Source organism: Stigmatopora nigra, chromosome 1 (assembly GCF_051989575.1).
Source record: "Stigmatopora nigra isolate UIUO_SnigA chromosome 1, RoL_Snig_1.1, whole genome shotgun sequence".
Classification (NCBI taxonomy): domain Eukaryota; kingdom Metazoa; phylum Chordata; class Actinopteri; order Syngnathiformes; family Syngnathidae; genus Stigmatopora; species Stigmatopora nigra.
The window spans coordinates 12,965,524-12,990,789 of record NC_135508.1 but is presented as its reverse complement, the minus strand read 5'-3'; the positions used below and the strand labels follow the sequence as shown (position 1 = coordinate 12,990,789).

At 39.7% G+C, this 25,266-nt stretch overlaps 1 protein-coding gene across 3 annotated transcripts in view; it reads left to right on the top strand.

Annotated features, from left to right (window-relative positions):
• Positions 1-25,266, top strand: part of plxna2 (plexin A2) — a 215,696-nt gene that overhangs the window by 103,549 nt on the left and 86,881 nt on the right. For all 3 annotated transcript variants that reach the window (XM_077730404.1, XM_077730327.1, XM_077730479.1), the window contains one exon: positions 234-416. In XM_077730404.1, coding sequence (XP_077586530.1) covers positions 234-416 — 183 coding nt within the window. The remainder of the gene's footprint in view (positions 1-233; positions 417-25,266) is intronic.

The window sequence follows — 25,266 nt, the reverse complement described above, 5'->3', positions numbered from 1 at the left end:
ACACTTATATACACTTTTGTCCTTGCTGACCTTCATGGGTTCTCTATATTCTCTATAACTGCAACCTGCCTTCTCTGTCACCTTTGTCTAGCCTCCTTGCTGAACTGCCTTCATTTTAATGCCTTGTCTGGTTCTCAGTGTCTTATTTTCAAGTATTTTTTGTCGTTTTTCTGTGGTTTGTTTGTGAGGATAATTGTTGGTCTAATTTATTCTCTGATTCTCCCAATCTGTAGCCAGTACCCATTGACGACTCGTTCTGCGGTCTGGACATAAACCAGCCTCTCGGTGGTTCCCAGTTGGTGACTGGACAAACCCTCTACACTGAGACCCGCGATCGCATGACTTCAGTCATCTCTTACGTCTACAATGGTTACTGTGTGGCCTTTGTGGGGACAAAGAGTGGGCGCCTCAAAAAGGTGAGTACTTCTTTTATTTCTTGCACACTAGAAGGTTGTGTTAGGACTAACTTGAGCACTGAAAGATTATGCGCCCTTCCTGTTTACCAGTTCCCATCAGTTCACCAACCAGATGTAATGATGATGGCAGGTCCATTGTCCATCTTATTCCTAGTTGCTAGTTACAGTAAGTGTCACCATGTTGAATAAACCGTAATGGCCCATTAAATTTAATAGGCACCTTTCCGCCTGAAGCCCATTGAGAGTTGGTCCATGCACTAAATATTCCCTCGCCCTCACTTCCCCAGTCATGGATGGGGGACGTGACTAAGCGTAAATGGCTGCAGGCCAGTATATAATGGGAAAGTTCTAACCAAGGCCATAGAAAACACGACATTACACAGGACCTCTCGTTTAAAGGGTGAAATATTGAGGAATAGTATGTAATGTAATCATAATTATCTTCATTGAAGTCCATGGTATGAGTTTTTGATACATTAATCGAATTGCGCTCAACGATGCTGACAGAGGGAGGAGGAGCCTGTGTGGCGTCTCCTGTCAAAATGTCAGCTATCACAAAGGTGATGTTCATTTGTAGGATGGGGGTTGGCGTGTCCTGTGCTACACTTCCTGATTGAATTCAGGGAAATCAACATGTGGAATTCACCATGTGACTGTAAGTTAAGCATACATTTGATGAGGTCGTGGATTATAGAGTAGTCTTTAGCATTATGCCTTTTATCCCAACCTTTCAAATTACCCTGATCATTAGATTCAAGTATAAAATAGGCTGAATGCTAAACTCTAGGAATAGAACTGTGTAGGCGGAGGCAAATATGGTTAGCATGTCTGCCTCATAGTTGTGAAAGTGCTAAAATCCTAGCTCCCAATTTCCTGTGTGCTATTTGCATGTGTAACCAGTCTAATGGTGGTAAAGATGTCACTACCCTCCTGTTTGACCTATCTGCCTGTATCTCTCGGGGTTTCTCTGGATACACTGGTATCCTACCAAATCTCAAAATCCGGCATGCCAAGTTGATTGAGAAATGTAGTTCCTCCAAAGGTTGAATTGGGATAGTTTGTTTGCAAGTTTGTGTCCCACGAGTTGCTTGCAACCAGTTGAAGGTATACCCCAAGTCCTATCCATAGTCAAATGTTATAGGCACCCCCCTCTCAACAGCTGCACTGAAAACATTAGATTGTCAACCAAGTGTTTTTAGACACCTGTTTCGGAAAGTTCTGACAGTCTTGCTGTTACACAAATAGTCATGAGTTATTTTGGTCTCTGCCTATTCATAATTTAATCAATACGCCAGTCTGTGGAGAAGAGACTATGTATTCTGCTGTTTGTGCAGCTTAATTATTTACATCTCTTTTTCCGTTCTTGGTTAAATGAGATGAGACACAAAAGTGGGGTTTTCCTCCATTGTCTGCCTTCCTGAGTCCTCTCTCGGCTGACAGCTCCGACCTGCTGTCGCTTGTTCGGAAATCCATGAAAAGTAGATTCATCTGCTGCTGTGTACTGGGGCCGACTGCTCTCAGGGGCGTGACTGTTACCACAGTAACACCAACACCAGGAGGAATTAACCATGATGGGAGAAGGCCACCTACAATGGACGTTTTTTTTTTTTTTTTTTTTAACACGGTCCAGTAGTCTGAGCAGGAAATAATTCCTGAGCTTTTTCACCTGGAAAAGGCTTCTACACACAGCACTGTTCAGTTAATTTACAGAGAATTTCCAATTTGTGTGACTTTTAAGTAACAGTTCATTGGTTAAAATAGCACCAGTGTTGATAAAATGTCAGACCCATGTCGGGCAGCTACTTCCTGGAAATACTGGCTTTTAAGTTTTTCTGCACTGTTACACATCAGAAAAATTAGGTTGTTGTTTTCTCTCTCTTTATTTGACAAGATTCTTTCCACTAGGAGGCATATGATACAGGTGCCAGTCTAGCTACAGTGGTGGGTATTAAAGTCCATGAGACTGACCACATTTAGTTGTAGGCAAGTTAAAGTAAAAACTCTGCCACAGATATTAAATGATGAATCATTCTTTATATTTCGGGGCGTCTGAAACATTGATGTGTGTTTTTATCTGGGGTGTTACCCATGGGCTCCCTAAGGTGTGTTAGAGAGGTAGGAGCCCTGCACAGAGCTGATAAGCTGTGCTTGGTCGCTGCCAGCTTCCTTCACAAGCGACAGCTGTAGGGTGACAACATTTCAATAATTTGCTCATGATCTTCACTTAACCCTTTTCCACTTTTATTGAAGAAGGACGGGGAAACGGTAAGGGACTGACGAGACACATGTTATAATAAGGCGATAGGGTATAAAAATAACGGAGATATTGTGTTTGTTTAGGAAAGGAATGCCTGGTAGGGGTGAGTGGCATCGAAATGCAAATTCAATGCCTCTACCAAACCAACTAAGGCAGCAATGCTGCCTGTAGTAATTGGATTGGATTCCTTCCCAAAGAACTCTCCTGGCCCTACACCCCGCACTTACGCATTCAATCCTCAACCTGCTCCCTGCTGACTGCCTGCAATGTGTACTGTAACTACTCCCAAGGCCATGCAGGAGCTTTGCAAAGGCAAGGGGGATAGCAAAGCTTTCCAGTAGGCTTTGGCAGAGGATTGTTTGAGGTTGCAGGGTTAAGAGTAAGCAGTCACTAAGGACGCGACGTGAGGAAAATGAATCGGTGACCATTTAAAATTGGACTGGCACCAGCAGAACTACTTGGAATTCAATACGACTATTTTTGGGCACGGTAAAGGTTCACTTTGAAAAATGCGATCTAAGTCGGTAAAGGTTAAGCCAATTAAACTAAATGAAAGCGCCATCAACATTATTAAAACTTCATTACCTGAGGATGTATACCACCACGTACCATCATGTACAGTCACATTGCACTTTATGGCCTCTTTTCAATTGAGCTCATGCTTGTTCTTGGCTTAGTTTAGCTCTGGCTGTTTTGTTTTCTGATTTTCAGGGGGGCGGAAAATGGGTGCTGAGTAGTAGCTGGGTCTGTAATGCTGATTTTCTATTTTGGGACACTGAAATTTGCTGGGAAAGCCACCCTCTCCATTAAAAAATATATTTTTTACAATATGTTGTTTACATTCAAGCCTAGTAGTAGAATTACATCTCAGAGCTCCAAGGGCACAATAAAACATGTCTTAAAGCACGGTGTAACAGTATAATATACTGATCCTTGAAGTTATATATTCTAATACTGAGAAAATAAGTGGTACTATTGCGGTATGAAGTAATAATTTTACGAGAAACTAAAACATATATTGTAATATGACAAGATTGATATCATAATATTTTGATGAAAGAGCACTTTTGAAGTTATCAGAGTTAAATAGGTTAAGGTCAGAATTTGGTCATTTTCTTGCTCACTCACCCACACTGTTTACGTGCTGTGATGATGCATGCAGGAGTATATATATTTATAACCTGGAGCAACAGCAAACTAGTAGGTAGGCTTTTGACTTCTGCATGGTTCTGATTGATTGTGAAGGCCAGAAGGTGTTCACCTCAGCAGAAAGCAGCTAGGAAAAAATCAATACAACGCGCTGTGGCACTTTTCAATTTTTTGTTACATCTACAGCAGAACAAGCCACAATCATGACAAAACAGGAGCGGGTTACCGCTGCTACCTACATAAGTGAGGCTTTAGACTTAATGTTCTATTTAAATTCAAAACTTTCATTTGATGCATTATAGTCACACAGAGACAAGAGTACGACTCAGAGGAATCTCCTCAGGTCAAATTACCAAATAGTAATCCGCTGCGCGGCTTACTCCAATAACACATACACCAAGAATTGCGTCATGCAAATTGGACTACTGCTTGTGTGCGGTGCGCAAAGCAGACATCTCCCACGCTGGGGCCGACACTGGCGGGGAGTAACGACAACATTAAGGAGGAGACGAGCTGCTGGGAGCTCTTGCTTTGATATGGATGGAGACGGGGGCCACGGCTGCGCATAAGAAATTGGATGTTAAAAGACATGCCTAGGATAGATGAATGGGGGTATAAAGGGAAGCTCAGCAGAGGCACATTGCGAATTCCCCTTGCTCGACAACGACAAACAACACCATCCATCCTGTTTGCCCCTCACCTAGCGTGAGCGGGGGTCATGTACCGTTCAATGTGAAAGCCTATTGGAGTCAAGTTTGAGCAGATTCTCATTCAAGACATTTTTAAGGGATAAAATCAGATGTCCGAGTAAATGTGATTACATATAACAGCTGTATTAAATATGGCCGTGAACTCTATGATACCATTTGGGAACCATTTTCTTTGTTTGATCACCCCGCCTCGTTGATTTTAGGCAATTATTGGGAAATCTGATAATTACATTTGACGAAAACTTGTGATTTTAGATGGTCAAAAGACGTATGCAAATACAGATGATGAATAGAAACTTGATGCTGGACCAGTCAGATTATTTAACATCATTCATGATGTTCACACATTCTACAAAGTTGCAGTTACAGTACATTATAAGAAAGAACCATGTCATTTGGCCTTTTCTGTAGCTTTTGTGATGTATTTTATTTTTAACCAAAGTGTCTCCGTCTTGCTCGGGACAACATAGAGTTATAACACATTTTAATACATGGTGTGTCTTTTGTGATGCCAGTCATTTCAATCTGGATAGTGAATTGTGTCTATTTCTTCAGTATGAATAAATTCACCATAACAATGACAGTATTTTTAAGTTCGTATGTATGAGATTGTGTCAGTCAAACAAAAATGTATATACATACGTCAAAGTTATGCATTAGAATTGATCTGGGTCCCCTAGTGTTTTGGCTCGTAGGCAATTACTTTTCTGATGGCGTAATACAGCATTCAGTGATCCGTTAGTAGATTCAAAGGTTGTCTCATCTCACTTCATGTGTCGGGTGTTTATGTTTGCTGACAGTCACAAGTTGAAATGCGCTGAAAGACTTCTGGCTCTTTATCCAGGAAGCTTTCAGCCTTGACGAGCATCTTCAGGGCTAATTAATCCTTCCCATCACGCACTGATGAGTCATTTGCAGTCTGTTTAGACGTGATGCCAGGCAGCTGAGCATGACCACTTCAGAGAGTGGTTCAGGTGTTTTGCTGGGCCCGCGTCCTGTCAGGCTGGTTGGCATCACATTGGGTTAATGTCCATCTCACTTGGCTGCCAACACGGGATAGAAGAGCGTAAATTAGCGTGGCTTTGCCGGCGGCCGCAGCTGACCGCGATGCTCAAAGGGTTGAGCGCCTGAAAGGTCTGTAAATGTACGCAGCTGCTTCTGCCAAGCGCTCGCAAACAAGTGGTCAGTAGCCTTTTCTTCTTCCAATATTCACCCCTCCCCAGCCATGAGACCTCAACAGAAAGGGAAACCTGGGTTGAGGCTGGCGACAACAGCTGATGCCTGTGATAGCAAATAAATTCTCCTCTTGTTGGTGGTGGTCCAAATGTTTGGCATATAGAAAATATACGTGAGTAGGAATATTTCTTAAGTATTAATCACTTTTCAATGTGTTGTTCAATCGAAAATGTTTTGTGTTATCGCAAAAATTCGTAGCGACAAAGGTGTAATGCATTTCACAATAGGTGGATAAATGGGCTATAAATAGAAATAAAAACACACCTTAAACTGGTCGCCAGTCATTCATAGTGCACCCAGACAACCATTCACACTCACGTTAAAACTACCACTAAGTGGGAATTGATTCTACCAAAGTCAGTCGAAGGAACCACTATACCTTCAGTAAACAATCAATATAATTATCGAGGAAGAGTTAATCATAAGGAAAGAGGTTTTTTCAAAGCTACTTAAAAAGACAATACAAATCCTCCTCCCTTTTTTTAATTTGAGTCAAAACATCTCTATTGCTAAAATGTGATTTACCGGTACATTAACCATAGTTATAAAGATGAATACTATGAGATGCACTGTCTACTCCAAATTCTTAAGGCCTATTTTTCTCTCCGAGTGAATTTCTCACATTTAAGTAGTCCAGCACAGAACAAATACACCAATGTCTATTTACCTTTTTATTTTTAAACCTACAATGAATGAAGACGCCATTTTGCAGTTTTTGCCCAGAGGAGGCAATTGAGTTGTATCAAAATGCGTAAAAGGAAATAGTGTCTTCACCTTGTGATAAAGATAAATACATTAATGCAATTTAGGTTAACAAATGTAAGCAAATATCTGAAACCACTAAGTTACAGTTGAAATATCCTGCAGTATAGTGTTTGGAGTAGCAGTTTAGTATTCTAATTTGCCATTATTTACTTAGGTTTGCATTTTGCTCTTTGTAGTACCAGGTAGTTAACCATAGTTTGAAGCACAGCCTCAGTTATCTGGTATTAACCCATTCCATGCTATGTATAAACAATTTGATGGCTCAGCTGACACAGACATCAACTGTAATTTTACCTGCTTGCAACTCAGCCACAAGTCCATTACTTTCCTCATGCTATGTCTGAATGCAGTAAGTAATGTACGCAGTTCCGAGTGCAGGGGTTTGTAATCTAGCTATAGTGTAGAAGATCTGACCCAGGCTTTGCAAACACTTGAAGGAATGGAGGTCTGGGGAACCCCTGCAGTTGAACTCAAGCTAGCGTTCCATTTCTGCTTAGCGCCTTAATCTTTTCTTTTCTCAGCAAGACCTTAGTCCCACTGAAAATGGCTCCATTCATTTCCGTTTTGCTCGTCTCCTTTCCATTTCTCCTTGCACTTCTCCTTCTCTACTGCGACTATCACAGAGGCACATTCTACCCTGCAGTGATCTCATTAATCGTATTCAAACAGCACTCTCCCGCCTCCGATCACTCTCCCACTCTTTCTCTTTCACTAATTGCTTGCTCTTTTCTTTGCCGGTGTCTCCAAGGAAGCGTTTTTCATTATCTAACAACAGGAGACTAATGCTCATACAGTGCCTACATTTTTACAACACACAGATTCTATAATCGCAGCTCTTATTTAGCCCAAAGATGTACAGCAAACGTATCCGACTCCCAAAGGACCAAAAAAGACAAAGTCGTGTAAATCCACAACTATGTTATGTGCAATACAACTCTTTCAAAGCTTGCTTCTAACATCTCAGCTCAGCTATTCTTTTCTTTACAGGGTTTTGTTCAATGACTCCTAGACTACATAAGCAATCTCCTGCAATAAAAGGTGTTTCCTTTTGTTCTGACCGTAACTATTTGAAACGTTTTGTAATTGAGCTTCTCTTAAAAAAAAAACAAAAAAAAAACACCATTAACAATACCAAAGTCATTGGGTCATCTTGTAAAGAGTTTTTTTTTTACGTATACAAATATCTTTTAAATATTCTATCATGATATTTGATCATCAAACGTCCTTTAACAACTTGCAAAAAAGCTAAAAACAGGCCATGCTTACCACTTTGTTGCATCACATTGTTAACCACGCTTAATCATTTGGGAACTAAAGAAACTAATTGTTGTTTGATATTGGTTTTCACTGCCATTTTTCCCCTCAATGACAATGGATGTTGTGAACTGTCCTTTAAAAACGTAAGGCAATCTCCAAGAAGTGGGAAGATACTTATTGCTATGTTAAATAGTTATTTAAATTGAATTGAAATGTATTGTAAAGCATGTATTCAAAGTTAGATGCAGGCAAAATCGATTTTCTTTTAATATGAAGAAAGCCAGTATGTGGATTTCTATTAATATTTTGTTTAGTCTGCAGCCAATTAAGTTACCAAGAAGAGAACATTTTAAATTCATAGAAATTCTTATCAGTTGGGGTTGGTCTTACTGATATGTTGCAGCAGAAAGGATTCGGTGATGGTGTAGCCCGCATAATGTTCTTCGTTTCCTGAGGTTTGAATATCTCAGAGAGGAAGAAAAAAAGTCATTTAATTGAACATCTTGTGCTCTCAGTTAGAAGCCGCAAAGAAATCATGTTTTTGATGTCATTTCTGACCTTGCAGAAGTACACACAAAGAGAGACATACTGCAGTGTACACATGGTTAGGCGTCAAGAAAACAAAAATGCTAAAAATAGTTAAGCAAACCCTGTTTGTTAAAGTGGATGACTGGCTGTGTGCCAGACTCTATTGATTTGCTTTACAAAGCGCTTGAACGGGCCAGATAACTGTGATTAGCTAATTCATTACTGTTGCCTTTTTGAGTGCTCCCAAATTAGATTAAAGGGGGATTGGAAGGACAAAACGGGAGGGCATAACAAATACGTACGTGGTAAAATTCAAGCCAAATTTGACCACATATTTTGTATAGGAGCACAAGGACATTGCAGGTTAACATTAAAAAAACCTTTATTAACCCTACAGGGAAAAAAAATCTTAATTATAGGCATTTTTGGACTAGAAAACACATTTTCCTTCTTTTTGAACCCAGCAATAGATATTTTATACACTCATATCAATGCCTAAAATGCAGAGAAAACGCTCCTCTATGATGACCTCGCCAATATTAGCCGTAGCGACTCCTTTGAAATGAGGGAAACTGCAGCAAATTGTCAATGACTAACACAATGACGTGGGGACTCTCCACGCAAGGGTGTGATGGCAAATTGCATGCGGGCTTAGCGCAGTGAGGTCATGTCGCACACGTTGAGGAGGGAGTATAAAGAGGCCTTAATGAGCTGGATGTCTTTCAGTGTAAAAATCCCAGTAGTAATACTCTATTGTGTCCTATACGTGGAAAAATATACTATTTGCCTGTCAAATGTGGTGGGTATAAATTGATGTTAGGTTCCCAAAAATTACAGTAATTAATGGCCATAAGCATTTATTAGTAATATTAATCATGTATAAAGAAATCTGATTCAACTTGAGAAATGGCAAGTTGTACTATGAAGGTGATTCATGTTAGAAAATCCAATTTTTTACTTGTCATTTTATGTTGTGTGATTGGCATGCAATTAATTCATGGTCTCCCCTACATGTTCCCAAAGGCTGCTTTGGAAAGGCTATAGCATCCTTGTGAGGATAGGTATTAGAGAAAATGAATGAATGTCATATAATCCTTCGTACATTGTTGTTACTTTAACGATTGTTCACACACATTTCAAGTGCTTCATTCACTTTTCATGTTATAGCGATGTGTTTTTTTAGCTATATTTGAGGAATAAAAACAACTTGCTTGGTTGAAACCTTGTAGTTTCAAAGCGAAGAGATACTTTTTCCTCGTCATTTTAACTACTAGATAGAGAGGCTAACTATCAGAAACAACCACAAAATGACGCAACTAATGTTAAAGCATGATAATGAGACGGCATGTCTGCGGCTTCAGACAGACCCTTAGAGTGGCGCCTTTTCTGTCCTGACACTAAAGCTTGAGGGTCTGCAAGCTCATCATTCTGTTCATTTATTATTCTTCATTATTCTCACAATTATAGTTAGTGGTTAAGCGCCATGTCCTTTCTCGCTGGGAGATGAAATTCCACAGCCATGAGATATTCCTGTTTACCACAGCATTGACAGTGACAGATTTAGGAGATGACATTTGTCCCTTATTCTTGTTTTCCTTCCACTCCAGTGTTTCCTCTCGCTCTTCGTCTGAGCATTTCATTTTTCTTCCTTGACTAACTAAGGGCCTGTGACATACCACTCCAAGCAACCATCAGTCTAATGAAGTGAGATAAAGTGATAATAGAATGTGATAATATTTCACCAGGGATAATCACTCGAGCAACCCTTACCTATTCACCCCTTCAACACGAATACACAAGGAATTGTTCATTAAACATTTCCACGTAGATTTTTCAGGCTTCAGCGGTAAATTATTGTATCGCAAGCCAATGTTTCGAGATGTTTTACTATTTCCATGCATTCTAACTACTTTTCCATATGCAATTTTTGTCTTGCAAGTGATAAAATATGACAAGTATGTCTTGAATGAGAAGTGAAAACGACATTTTACAATTCAACTTTGCCTGTTATTGTGCCTTTTTGTAGTGGGTGGTCTTCAGTACATTCAATTCCTACCTAAGTGGCCTCAAGGACATATTGATAACACAACTATCCCCTTGCAATTTTACACATTATTATACAAAAGTGCAATATAACCATTTGTGGCATCAAAGCAAGAAAGTAGCATTTTGTTGATTGCAACATTAAAACATGATGACTAAGCAACAACAGATTATTATTTCCTTTGCTCTTCCAACGTAGATAGTTTTCATTGCGAAGTGTAGTCGTCATGGTGCAGTCAGAAGTAGCTAGTCATTAATCTGAGGCTGAACATTGTGAAGTTTTTCTTGAATATTCCTCCTCCTAAACGAATATTTAATAATATATGTCATATTTCCTCCACAGTGGTCCATCATTCTTTTCACTTGACTAGTTATCTCTGACCAAGCAAAGAGCAGATAGATGAATGCAAAACTGAGACATACAGAGAGAGAGTGGTGAATCTGAAACTGGATTAAAAAACACACATGTTGCAAACAGTTCGCACCGGTTCTTCTGAATGGTAACGCTTTAATCATATTACTACTGTACATTGAAGTGCCAGCACATAAAAGCTGATATCTGATTGTTAGAAAGAAAAAAATAAACATCAAACACAGAATAATAGAAGCAGGGCAGAAAAGCCACACATTTTGAAATGGAGCTAAGTGAATTTTGAAAATGTTTGCAACAAAATCTCAGTATGAATAAATTCTCCATCCAATATAACTTTAGAGATGTTCTATTCCGCACTCAAACAATCACAATTGTTAATTATATTTTTGACTTATGTTGACGTAGTAGCTCTTTTGTTATTAATATGGTGGGCCACTGTCAAATTTGGAGAAGATTAGTGTAATCCTTCTTCTTGGGAAGACAGTTTCAGAAATTATCTTGATCTCGGGTCCCGTCCAAGTGAAAGTCACATGGGAATGTTTGCAATTGTGAAAGTCACCTGTATCACCACAGAGCCATCGACATTTTATTAGCAAGGTCAAGGTTTTCAAAGCACAGAGCAGGCCTAAGCAGCCTCCTTTCTTCACAGGTCAGCACCTTCACCACTGTTACTCATTAAACCCTAATGGTTAGCGGTTGGGAAAACACTATGGGCCCCTCTGGAAACTTGACTAAAGGTAGGGGTCAAGGCCGAAGGTACGGGTCAGACACCCCCACGACAGAGATGTGATGATTTGTTCGAATCACAACGCAGCTGCAGACCAAAAACAGTTGTCTGTGACTCACAGGAACGGTTATTAAAGCCTTCTGAGAATAAATTGCCAAGTGTTACACTGCGATCTGGAACTTCATGTTAACAGCAGCTGTTGGCCTTGCGGGTGGTGAAATTTGTGTGTTCTGTGTGTGTACACGTGTGATAATGGACTAGCGCTAAGCCAGATGAACCAGTTCCAATGAGAATTGTCGCTGGTTAGGTTCCAGAGGGCAAAGATCTTGTCAAGATCATTTGCATATTGCTTTTTCAAAGTGTGTCTGTTTTTCCACACGTTTAATCAACCAGGCTTTACACTCAACTTTAAAGGAAAGAGAAGATGATTCAATTCAGATAAGTTGCTTTTTTTAACTTTCAGACATAACTAAAGGAAGCTCTGCTAAACTTCTGAAGCCACCACTAGACAATTTCACCAATAGTATCGCACATGCACACTCCTCAACAAACTCATGGGCTATCACTTGTTGTATTATTTCAACCTATAATTAATTGAATACAATTTAAAAAATCATACATATTCGTAAAAATGATCATCTGTCTTGTCTCTAGCAAATAATTGAGCAATAATTAGGTGGTCAGACTCCAATTTGTATTACATACTTTTCACTAGTAATTGCCGATACTCAATCATTAACCAGGTGAGGTCCTTTCAAAGTTCAAATGTAATAACTGTATTTTATACTCAAGTAATACATTCTTATAATAGCAACACACTTTTCTTCTGTCTATAGGTATACAGGATTTTTTTTGAAGGTGCACGTTTCAATTTGAGTTACCTTTTTTATATGAAGGAGGCATGTATGAAGCCCCTTGATCATACATTCAAAGACACTGTGTTTCACTCTATTTCAAGAGTGTTTCATCACACATAAATGAATGCACCCGCACACATGGATTCTTTGGGGAGGAATGGAGAAGAGGACGAGAAATGCTTGTGTCTCCAGTTTTTATTTATTTATTTATTTTACCTAATAAGCCTGGATCGTTGCGGCCGGGTGAATAATGGTTAGGAATGGGGGAGGGTTGCATGTAGTGTTTGGGCTGTGGGCTGGACAACAGGGTTCGGGGCGCTTGGCCCGGAAAGTGTGGCGGATCGGATGACTGAGTCGGATCACCGGGATCGTCGACTCGGAAGTGGAAAAGAGGGTGTTTGGGTGACAGCATGAATACTCTTTGCTTTAGAGAAGAAAAAAGAACACTGTTGAGCAAAGTGTTGCTGATCACACGAGCAGAGTGGATCTGGATTCTCAGGAGCTACAGATATTGCGTTATTGAACTTGTTGATTTGATAAAGATGCTGTATTTACTTATTTTCTGAATACTTTAACAAATATGAGCAAATCCCAGGTTTCACTACTAAGTAATGAGCTGATTGCATCATTTTTTTTCTTGTCGCTGTAACATTGAGATGTCCTTTGACGTTATTTGTTCTCATTAGATGTGAAGACTAACTTGAATTTCGAATGTGTATGGTCAATCTTGTTTGCTGAAATGCAAGCTCAGGCTTACCATACAGTATTTCTGCTGTTTTATTCAATTGTTATCAAATTGGATTAGATACTGATTGGCCATAAAGTCTATTGGTCACCAAGTGAATTTGTGCTATAAAAAAACTACATTTCAGACAAACCACTAGGTTCATTATTCATATTAAGGCAAAAAATATCTGACTTGAAAGAATTTTACATGTCAGTTTCTACATCAATCAAGTTCAAAAGTCATCTCGTCTCTTGCAAATTGCCCACTTGATGCTTCCCACCTTACACCTTTAATTCTCCACAGCTTTTCCATCAGTTGCTTTGCATTCAGACAAAGCAACAACTCCTTATAAGGCCAGCCGAAGCTCCGTCTGGCCTCTTATTTCTAAATCTGATCTCGCAGTAACGAGCTCGGTTTATATAGGATCAAGCCTGGAATGTAACGCTGCTTCTCCATTAGATAAAGCCAAATCTTTCCTCAATGAAAGGAAACTTTCCTTAACATCCTTCCTTCTGAATTTGACTCCAAATGCTCTTTTTCTCAAACTTTTACTTCCTTTGCACATTACCCTATGCTGTCTCTTTAGCCTCACTCGTGATTGGGGAAAAGAAGAGCCCAGACTTGCCCAGATGGTAGCTTACTTTTAGCCAGTTGAATATACAGAAAAACAAACAAGAGACTAAGCCGCATCTGAGCGCGAGACAAAAAGAAGAACACAGTAAAGCCATATAGTACAAGTCTGCAGCAAACACTCTTAAAGCATCCTCCAAGGAGTCTTTGGTTCAGCATCCATTGTCTTCAAAAGCCCTTTTTCCTTTGCCATCCTTACATCGTTCTGTCAGTCTGTGCTCGCTCAGCATGTTTGCCATTACAATTTGATGTTTCCACAGGCCTTTTCCCCTTCCTGGAGAGCTTAAATATGTAGTGTAGACTCTGCTTGTGTGTGGCTTGTTGTCATAGCGGGTCTGTTTCTGATTAGACTCCACTCTCACTAAGCTTTCCCTTTGCCGCCACATTTGGGGGGTTTTGTTTGGCAACCTAAACCGTCAGTGAATCTCATCCAGGCCCTAATTGTTTTAAAAAGGCTGGCAGATCTGACTTCTGCTTGGCTCCTTTTGACGCGTCTTTCCGCCCTTTGTTCTATCGCGCTTAGACATTATTGCTGTGTTCCTCCCTCCTCTCCCAGGGTCTGACACGCATACTTGGATGAAGGGATAAGATGGGAATCTCATGTAGCCTACAAGGTTTATCTCTTCTGGGACCTCTCGCAAAGCTCATTAACCTTACGGTAGTATCCACATGCTTCCATTAAAGGGAGACACCTGGATCCCAAGGGCCCCACAGGGAAATAACACGTCCAGTCCCCTTGCTCTCCATCAGCATCTTCCACACCCATGGGAGAAGGACTCATTACACCCTAGCCTGTAGTAACCCTTTGGGATTTTTCCTGTAATCGTGGCATTTATTGATGCTAAAGTGTTGACTTTTCCCACTACACAGTTCATCTGAGATGTTCCTGCTGACATTCTCAATTTATACTGATGCTAAAATGACATACTGGGAGCTACTGGGCGATGACAATGTATGTCCATGGTTTCTCTTTTACTAGAAATGAAGAGTGAATCTGCATTTCAGTTGCATTTATTTATTTACACTTTCCTAATTGGGTACTCGGACTAGCTAAATGGTAGATAAGAGGCAATGAGCAATACAAAAACATGATTGAATAAAAATATGCTCCCTGGTAGAAGCAGCGTTGTAATATTTTAAACCACAATTTCCTTAGAGGACACCCTGCGAGTAAGGGACACACCAACATATAGAACAGTGAGAGACTGAATAGGAAATGTTTGGATATGACAAGGGAGGGCGAGTGTACATTTGTTGCTTATAAAAAAAGCCAACCACAGTGTTAATGGTTTGGAGCCAGGCAAGTGCATTTTGCCTGCAATTAAAGCATCTTTCCGTGGGTATAGAAGAAATCAAAATTGATGGGTAGTGAATACACGGTACGGTATATAGCAGCAACTGTGACATCCTGTAGTTCAGCTCAAAACACAGTGTAAGCCTCGGGTGCATTTGCAATGCTCAGATTAGCCAAAGTCCTCTTAGCAATGTGCTGGCCATTTAAATGTATACTATGAGTAATTGCCAGTGAAAAGCCTAAATCTTATTTGGGAGTGCTACATCACAAATCTGCGTCGTGGTCCCATAGCTGGTAGCTGTTAAGCAGCTTGGCAAGGACTTAGCCTTTCTAACACTCTCACCCGTCCGCTCGCAGTGTGGCAACATGCACAGATAAGCAAAGTTCCATCAGCACAGCGCCACCTGGCCATGCCACATCAATGCCATCAAAAGCTTGGACGATCAGAAGGTATGCAGATGGCTGCTTTTTGTTGGCTGTCCATGTTTAATTTTTAACATCTCTCACTGTGTCGTTCCCTCACTTTTCGCTAACCATCTGTCCTGCCTCTCCCATTTTTTTGCCTTCCACCGCATATTTCTGGTTTTAAAAACATTTTAAAACAAATGAATCATTTTCATGTCAAACAGCATGGGATGTTTACTTTAAGCTATTTCTTTCATTTCTCTCAGAATTTTTTAAAAACTATTGTTAAACTAATACTTAAACTATGTATGAAACTCAAAATATTGCCTATTTATTGCCTTATAATTTGTCCAATTTCTGTACACAAGTTTAAAAAAAAAAAAAAAGACTTTAAAGAGTACCACATGATATAAAATTGCAGTCCGACCCAGTGGGAACAAATTGGCCGCTGAATTTAACACTCAAAATAAAAGTAGATACACTCTTTTTTCCCCATAAGAAATAGAATTGTGTACTAGTGTCAAACTAGCCTCATTAAACACCTTTCAGTATTTTGCCAATGTTTGAGTAAAACCATTGTGCATGTTTAAAAAGAAGTTAACCGCTGTGAAAATGTCCAAACAGTAAAAGGCCCAATCATAACATTAAGGCCATAAGTATTCATTTAAGCGCCAATCTAGCTGAACCTTTTTTCTCACTCACAATGTTGGAGGTCTATCCTGTTTACAGTTCCTCATACATTTATTAAAGTATGGCTTTTGATATGGGTATTTTATGCCTTTATTCCCTGCCTTATTGTTTCTGGTGGAATGTTTACCCATGTTAGTTATTTTTTTAAAAAAAAAAGCACTGATCCAATTGTGGAATGCAATCTTTTGATGGTCTCGGGAATGAATTGCTAGAGGTCAGCGGAAAGCCCGTTGACGGCCCTTGGTCAACACCTGAGTGGAAAATGGCCAGAAAAGCTTTTTACTCATTGCGCTTTGTCTACAGAGAGATAAAAAAAATAAATAAAACAACTGGCAGACCTGCTCGTATTCTCGTCAGTGTGGTCTGCTAACTCCATTAATAAAACGTGTGTTGCATTGTTCTTCTTTTCTGTTTTAAGTCTCTGCAAGAAGTGTGTTAGAATGTCAAGCAGCACGATATGTGCTGACGCAAGTTTTATTTTTATTTTTTATTTCCACACCATTCCTGCTCAGGTAATGGCTCACGCTTGTGCTGCTGCCTGCGGCCAGCCGGAGGAAACATGACATTTACTACCAGCATAACTAGCTCATTAGCTTCCTTTCCTTTTACACACTACTGAGGATGATGATGGTATCGCTAGGTGACTACATTTCATCTACTCAGTTTTTTTTTAATGACATAATTATTCTGGCCGCTTGTTGGTGTAGTGGTTTACTCATCTATCTTCGCTGCAAGCAGGCATGGGCTCGATTCCCGCTAGTGGTGGTATGATTGTAACTGCAAATGGTTCTTTGTCTCACTGTGGGCCCTACGGTTGACTGGCGACCAGTCTGTGTTGTAGTCTCCCTTTCACCCAAAGTCAGCTGGGATAGGCTCCAGCAACCCTGACATGGATAGGCACTCTGGACGATGGGTGAATATTCTGATTGTTTTATGAAGTAGCTTAGTGTTGCTTTGTGCCACATGATTATTTAGAGCAAAGGTCTCCAAACTGGTCCCCTAGGGCAGCTGTGGGTGCAGGTTTTTGTTCCAACAAATCCAACACATACAGTATAACCAATTAGGTTTCTGCTGAAAACAGAAGCACCTGACTGGACCACTGCTTTAGAGAATAAAGTCACATACATTTGCTGTTCATAGTCAGATGAAGTGACATCTCTTCCCCCCAGAAAGCGAACTAAGCTTTTACCTGATTGGCTCTATTGTTCAGTGAACTAGACTTTCCACAAAGAAGAGTCATGATTACAAAGTCAAGCACACACAAGCAGACATTTTATTGATGATTCCCTATGCACATGAGGACGTGTATTCATTTGATTAGAAGGTATTGATCAATTATTGAACGGTCTAAAAGTGAAGCACACGAGATGTAGCTTGCTACAGTGTTGTCTGAAATCACTGATATTGTTTTCCCAACAAAAGTGGCATCAAATCAACCAAGTGTACTGCGTAAGCATGTGTGAGTCATAATTCAGGTATTTAACGATGTGTCAAGCAGTGACAGTCGTAAGAGTGAGAAACTGTCAGTTCCCAAACAATTATCCGAACTTTACTTGGCCAAAACACTGGTATAACATATGCATGTCTTTATTTTCCAATCACGTCATTCATTCTCCATGATTCTCTGCCAATTATGTGGATGGGTTAAGTGTCTTATCCCTGAATTGTAATTTATAACATTCATTTTAACAAATATTCCTTGCCAAAGTATTGAATTGAACAATGATACTTTTTCAATAATACTTTACTAAAAAAATAATAAAACAAATACTTTCTGTAATGTCATACGACTCCGGATAAAGCGGGAGATGAAATGAGATGTGATGTCACACAATATTGTCTTTTCATCGATAACAAAGATCATTAAAAAGGACCAAGTTAGTAAAATAGTCGAATGAGTTGGCCAGCAAGCTGTTGGCTTTGGACAGTTTAAAATATTACTCAGCATTCATGCCAAGTTTGCCCAGTCCAACCTCACACTTTATCTCAATACCATGCTGTTTTGGTCACGGTATTATGCATGTGGCTGCCGTGCTGTTGGCAACAGAACATACCCGCCCAGAATTAACCCCGGGTAGGTTTCACTGAACTTTGAAACATTACATCGGTCAAATTCTTTTACCAACAAAACATCATGCAATGGTGACGATATGTGGCGTCATACCAGCCCCTCAGTGTGAATCCTCCAAGTGTAGTTAACATGTATGAGAGTGGATTAACATGGAAGCCTTTCTCCTCGGGCACACTTTGTCACAGATCTGTCAGCCCTCTTTGAGACCCTCATAGCGCAACCCTCTCTCGTGTGTCAATGAAGTTTTCTGTGTTTTCGCATGCTGTCATGCATTTGCCCAAGAAGGGCTCAGATAGGGCACAGATGAGGAACATGTTTTGGCATCATGGCCGTTTTTGAGGTTGAAACAAATTTACGATCTCTGGCCTTGTGCACAAGGCACACCACTGAACTTCTCAGCATTGTGTAAATAAGCATCAACTGGTAAGATCAACATGTTTCAACATTTGGTTTAGTTTAGTTTTGCACGAAAACCTAAATGATTTATGTGAAATATGACTGAACTAGAACACGTTGCTGAGTTTAATGGGTTTTGGTGAATATTTTAGACAGGAAAACAAGAATATATTCCATAAAGGAGGTGTACATTTTCAGTTATTCATTTTTTGTTGACCTCCTAAATTTCCAAGCAAAAGTTTGAGAACATCATTTTTCTTAAGCAGAAATATGTAGCTTAAATTGAACCTGATATATACAGTATGTTCAACATCTGAATAAAGGAACATTTTCGGTAATTAAACTACAAGGGAATTTGCGGAGCTTCGATGTATTACAAATATATCCATTTTCATTTCAAAATTACCACGATTAGAAAATAATTAAAATTCAGCTTGTGTCACAAAATTTAGTGGGCATACTTTCTTTTGTATGTTTTTCTGGATGATGGGCTTTCGTCATAAAGTAGTTTTGATCCTACTTAGCAAACAGAACTATTATTGGACATATGAAGACTGGTGAAATTTGTTGGGCATTTTATTTAAGAACGGAGAAGCATACTTAAGGTTTGTCTTTAGGTCTCAACAGTTTGGCTAGTCTAAGAGCACCCAGACGCCAACTTTGATTTTTAGCCACTGAATCTGAAAACCGATGTATCTCGGCTAATCAAATTACACAAATAGCCCGATAAGCTTTTCATGCTTGATTGATCTTTTTCGCAGATATCAAAGATGCATGCTTTACTTTGTTAATTCCACCTCTGATCCCTTAGTCGCCATCTGTTCTTTGATGCCTAGCGCTTCTTGGTCTCAATTCCAAAGTCAGCATTTGCGCCGTCCCAGTTGAGTAACTCAAAGTGTTCCAGTCTGGACGAGGGTTGGTCGAGCAATCACATGGAAATTGTGCTTTTGTCAGCTCTTAATGAAGATGGAAAGGTTTAACCAACACATAAGATGACTTGATTCATTTGTAATCATTCCCCTTTATTTCCAGTTAGGAGCATAAAGCGCATGAATGCGAGTCTTTAATGTTCTGGATTAGCTAGGTCAGTCATAGACAAGTGAATGATCCCATCTAAAGATGATTTAAAGGGCAACCTTTGTCGTCTGGAAGGATGACATCACACACATGGTAAATGTCAACCACAATTTAGCTTGAGACAACATTTTACCGTAATGTTTAATTACTAGACATTTTTTTCTCTTATACCTGTAGCTATGACAGCATTAAATATCCCATCTATGCAATATGTTTGGATCACATCAAACTTAGTTTCTTACTACCACAGAGGAGCACTAGTTTTCATTTTGATCCATTCAAAGGACTAATTTGATCTGCACCTATTAGAAATTTCTGAAGTTTTTACATGGAGGCAAATACAGCATAGAGGGATGCACATTGAGTGCGTGAAATTTTGAATTGGTGGAGTTAATTTGAAAATGGAGAAAGTGCCCTCCATTCGGCATGGCTTTTTGACAACCATATGGAGCCTGCCATGCTGGCCTTTTCCCCACTGCAAAGTTGCAACCCCCTCTTTCATGTATTGTGAGAGGGAGGCATTTGCCCAGTTAGTTCAGCCCAGCAGTGGTCTGTTTTTATTGGGCTTTCGCCTGAGATTTCACTAGAGAATACCATTTTTTTGGTGAAGTCTGACAGCTGTTTTAACTCATTTTTCAGTGCTGAATCCAAAATTGATCTGTTTTTTTCTTCTATCAGGCCAGATTTTAGAACAATAGGAATCCCTTTCTAGTTACATACATCTATGTTACATTGCTATATTGAATAGGGTCGATGACATTTTTTTTATCCAATAGTAACAATGAAATATGATTAAATACATATTTATGTATGCAAAGTTTATTTTAAAGTAACTTTTTTACAAGGATGTGGTTAGTGATGTGGAAGTTGGGAAAAATAAAAATAATTAACTTGACCTGGTAGAAAAAAAAACTAACTGCAATTTTAGAATCAGCAAAACAATTTTAGCTTTAATGACCATAAATCTTGAATTCTTTTTTACAATTTACCCCCATATTTTTCTTGTTGAATTATCAAGGGTCTCCCTTTTGGTCACATCTTTGGCAGGAACTAGAAGTAGCATTGGTGGTCTTCTCTCTAAAACTGCTGAGGTGTGACGTGCTAACTATGTCATTCACACAGCCATCCGGTCCCCACGTCATCTTTAGTTAAATTTCAAGCATCAGATGCTCTAACTTAAACCCCAGTCTGAATGCAAGCAGAACACCATTTATAGTCATTTGCCTTTTGGCTGCTTTTACAAGCGGGACAGTGAGAGTGTGGCATGGATACATGAGACAAACGAGGAGGATCAGATGTGTGTTTTGTGTGTTTGGGGGGTTGGTGTGTCCTCCCTTTTCCATGTCGTTGCCTGTCTACTCAACCCAGTCCTACTGCCCTCAGGACGCGACATTCCTCACATCCACCTAAACCCAACTGACACCCTCCCTCCCTCCCTCCCGCCCCAAATTCACCCCAGCCCCCACATGCAGCTGTCTGGCCCAAACACCCCCTTCCAGACTCCATGTGTTCAATGAAGGGGGACACACTTGGGTAAGAGACCCCCAAGAGACTGTAAACCATTTATGCATTTATAAATGTTTACATGCTTGCACACCCACACATGCCCACCCCCACCGAGTGAGTTTCGGTTCAGTCGGTGTATGTATTTAATTAATCTATACTTTTTAATATATTTTAAAATGAAAATCACGAGTCAGGGCTAATTTTACTTCGGAATTAAGTAAACTTTCAACCTTACATGACCTCTTTTCCCCTGCCCACTCTCACCCCCAACATCCAGGCACAGTAACTCACGTGCACAAAGAAAAACAAAAAAGAACAAAACCATATGGAATCTGCTACCCTGAATTATCACCTCTCTGCCCCCTAAATGTGTAAATAATTGTCTAGGGACAACGGCATTAAATAAATGAATTCAACATTTCTTTTGTCTGTAATAAAACCTGTACAAATACATTTGTTCAAAAAGAAAAAGAAAATCATCGCAGCCCATAATCTGGATTGTTTTGTCTACTCTTTTAGCTGCAGGCAGAGTAAAATGCCTTTGTTTGTTGGCATTTAATTGAGTCTGTCTTTTCATTCTCCGGGCGGAACGTTGGTCAGGTGTTTAGCATGTCTGCCTCGCAGTTGTCAGAATACGAGTTCAATCCCCGGTAGATTCCTGTGTGGAGTTTGCGTGTTTTTCCGGATACTCAAATTTCTTCACACATCCCAAAAACATGCCTGGTAGACTGGTTGAATACTCTAAATTGTCCTGAGGTATGGATGTAAGCGTGACTGGATATCTGGGATCTTTGCTGGGATAGGCTCCAGCACCCCTATGATCCTTATGAGGATGAATTGTTTGAAAAATTAATGAATAAATGTCATTCTTCACATCTGCAGTTTATTTTCCTGACAAAACCTGTTGTGAATGTGACAGCATAAGGTAGGGTTTACGTTGATTATTATTATTTTTTTTTAATAATTGGGTTAGTGTTAAGGACCTAATAATTTGGGACCTTTAACATACCTCACTCACCCTGTCTTTTTCTGTTAATGACTTTCTTCTCATGTCATTCATTGATATTTGTTGTCATTGACCGCATTTCATCTGCAATTCAGTTATAGTGAAAAATGTTCCATTGTTTTGGTGAGCATCCCGCTGCTCTGAAAATTGGTTTGTGGCTTCATCCAAGCCTCTTTGTTGTTGTTTGTGTGTCGTCTAGGGAAATGTGGTCTGCATTGAGTCGACAGCTAGCGTGCCATGAGGATAGATTCGCTGCATTTGACAAAAAATGCATTTGATTACAATCGCTGACTCGGGTTTGAAGAACACAGTGCTCGCGGCTCGCTCGTGTTGAACTCTGACCTCTCTGTCGTAATAAAACCTCAGAGGAGGTTGCTCGTGTTCGTGTGTGTCTAGGTTGTCTGGCCCCTCCAAGACAGGGAGGGGAAAAAAAACTTGTGAGTCTGCCAAAAACCGTTAGCTAACTAAACAACTAACATTACTCCTCCTCCTCGGTCTCCTCATAGTCACTTCCCACATATGGACATAGTTACTGTGTCTTTTGTCATCAGTGGGACAAAGACTGGGAAGGTTAAAAGGGGGATAGGGAGATATAATATTTTAATGTTCTACACGCTGTGATGTTGGAAAGTGGTCTTGGGCTTAAATCTCAAGCATTAGTGTGGTTTGTGTGTTTTTTTTAAAGGACAAGAAAGGAAAAGAAATGTGATGACTTTTCCAGAATTAGGTTTTAAAGCCCATTTTTTGGGATAACAGGAAGCCACAGAGCTAAACGGGGGTTGAATTCACACAAGCCAAACACAGAGCCGTCTGGACGGAGTCTGTGGTTTTCCAGAAAAATAATGTAGTTTGACATGATGTCCTTGTAGTACCATTCATCCCATGTTTGACAGGCCACTCTGCAATGCAACAGTAGACCCTGAAAATTCACATTTGAGAGCGTGACAGCAGATTAGCATATCCGATTAGTAGGATGAGCTCGCCTCCTAAAGTCAACATTCTAGGGGTTGTGAGGAATACAAAATGGCACCTGTAACATGGATCACTGTTGCATTTCACACTAATTTCACATTAGTTATTTCGGGCAGTGAAACCTCACCTTTTGATTGTTCAAGCAGTCTCATCTTTTGAAAACTGATTTTTTCACTGAGATAGCACAATCATTTTATTGCTGATCCTTCATTATGGATCGGTGAAGTGTCAGAGAGGATAACATCTTTCTATAAGTGAGCATAAAAGATCTGTTTCACATGTTTTGTTGGAGTTTATCACCCTGCTACTCTAGAGAAACTGAAAGCAACTTCCATTTTACTTGCATTTTTTAATTCATTCATCTTCCCTACTAGCCATCCTCATATTCATACCCCCGAATGAACCTATCCATATTATTCATTCATTCATTTCATTTTTTTGGGAATGTGGGAGTAAACCAGAGTACCCGGAGAAAACCCACACAGGCCCAGGAGAACATGCAAACTCCACACAGGTTCACCAACTTTGATTCGAACCCAGGACTCCAGATCTGTGAGGCTGATGCGCTAACCACTTATCAGCCCCACATTCCATTTTATCTTTAAAATATATATATATTTTAAAATTTTAAGTTGGGGAAGGCCACCCAAAAGCAGATTGTTTGTCAATGCTAGGCATTAGTCAGAAACCTGGTTCGTTTGAAAAAGCAGTTAATCCCTCAGGTGATATGGGCTTGAGTCATTCAGGTTTGACAGCAGGAAAGATCATGTTGGCCCCCTCTGAGAGTCTATTAGAGCATGCTAGTCGTCTCTCTTTCGCGCACAGTGCACATGGAGATGGGCTGTCACAACTAACTATGGTATTCAGTCATGTTTGTATCGTTTGTGTACACTGTTTGTATTTTTCTGTGGTTTCCACTATTCTAAAGTGGCCTTATTTGAGTCCTGATTCAAATCCTATTGAACATCTCTGAAATGAGCTTAAACCACTGGAGAAAGGAGCATTTAAACGTGAGACGATTATTGGGTGAAAATACCTGTTGAGTCTGCTGGTGTCTGTTTTATGAGCAAAAAATATTTGATTACATTGTTTGCCTCAATAGATTGTCTAACAAAATATCATATTATGGCTTTATTCTTTTCCAACCATGTTTCATAAGTTTAAATTTTATTTTAATAGTTTTTAATCAATCTGTTGAACCAGAAATTGGTCATAATATTAGCATTGACTCCTTTTCATTGCTTTGTTTATTACCTATTTATTTTCACTGCACTTTTTTTTCAATAATTTTATTTGACCTCAGTATCTTTCATTTGCAGAAGCAACACATTCCTCCACGTAGATTATTTTAGTTCAAGTTTTGCTATGAATTTTTCTGACAAATGTGTTTTTTTATCATAAATGTAAGCACTACAGTTAATCATTGTCAACAACTAGTAGATGAAAATAATGGAATGGTGGGAATCAATTTATAACAGCCTCTGCCTATGTTCAGTCAATGTAACTTGATCATAAGACATTCCATGCAAGGTTTCCATACAATTTCACCATATAGGAGACAGGAACATAGCCTGGAAACCAGAAAGAACTCACAGAAAACAAGTAGTGTTTTTTTTTTTTCATCATAAATGTAAGCACTACAGTTAATCATTGTAGTTCCAATCATTGCAAAGAAATACCATCACTGCAATACAAATGCATAACAATTTCAATATGGACTGTTTTCACCACTTTGATGTGTAATTTTCATTGCCCTGGAGGAATGCACTGCTCAAGGAACCTATCAAATGATGTCATGTCCCATAATGCACATCCAAAGAGGCTAGGCTGTCCATACATACACAGACAGACTACTGACCGGCACTAATACTCTAATGGTGCTGCCCTACATATTTACTCCACAAGTGTCTGTTGGCCACTTTGCCCTCAGCTGCCCCATGCTTGAGGCAGACTGGGAGGAGGTCGGAGAGGGCGAAAAGATGGGAGGAGGTGTTTTTTATTCTTTCAAAGTTTTGTATGGGGGTGCTGGAGCCTAGCTAACTACAGGCACCAGGTGGGGGACAACAGCCTGAATCGCTGGCCAGCCAATTGCAATTAAAAATGTCACACATTGGCTATTTTGCCGAGTTCTTGGGAATATTGGTTTTTCTCCACTTATCTATTGGAAAAATGAA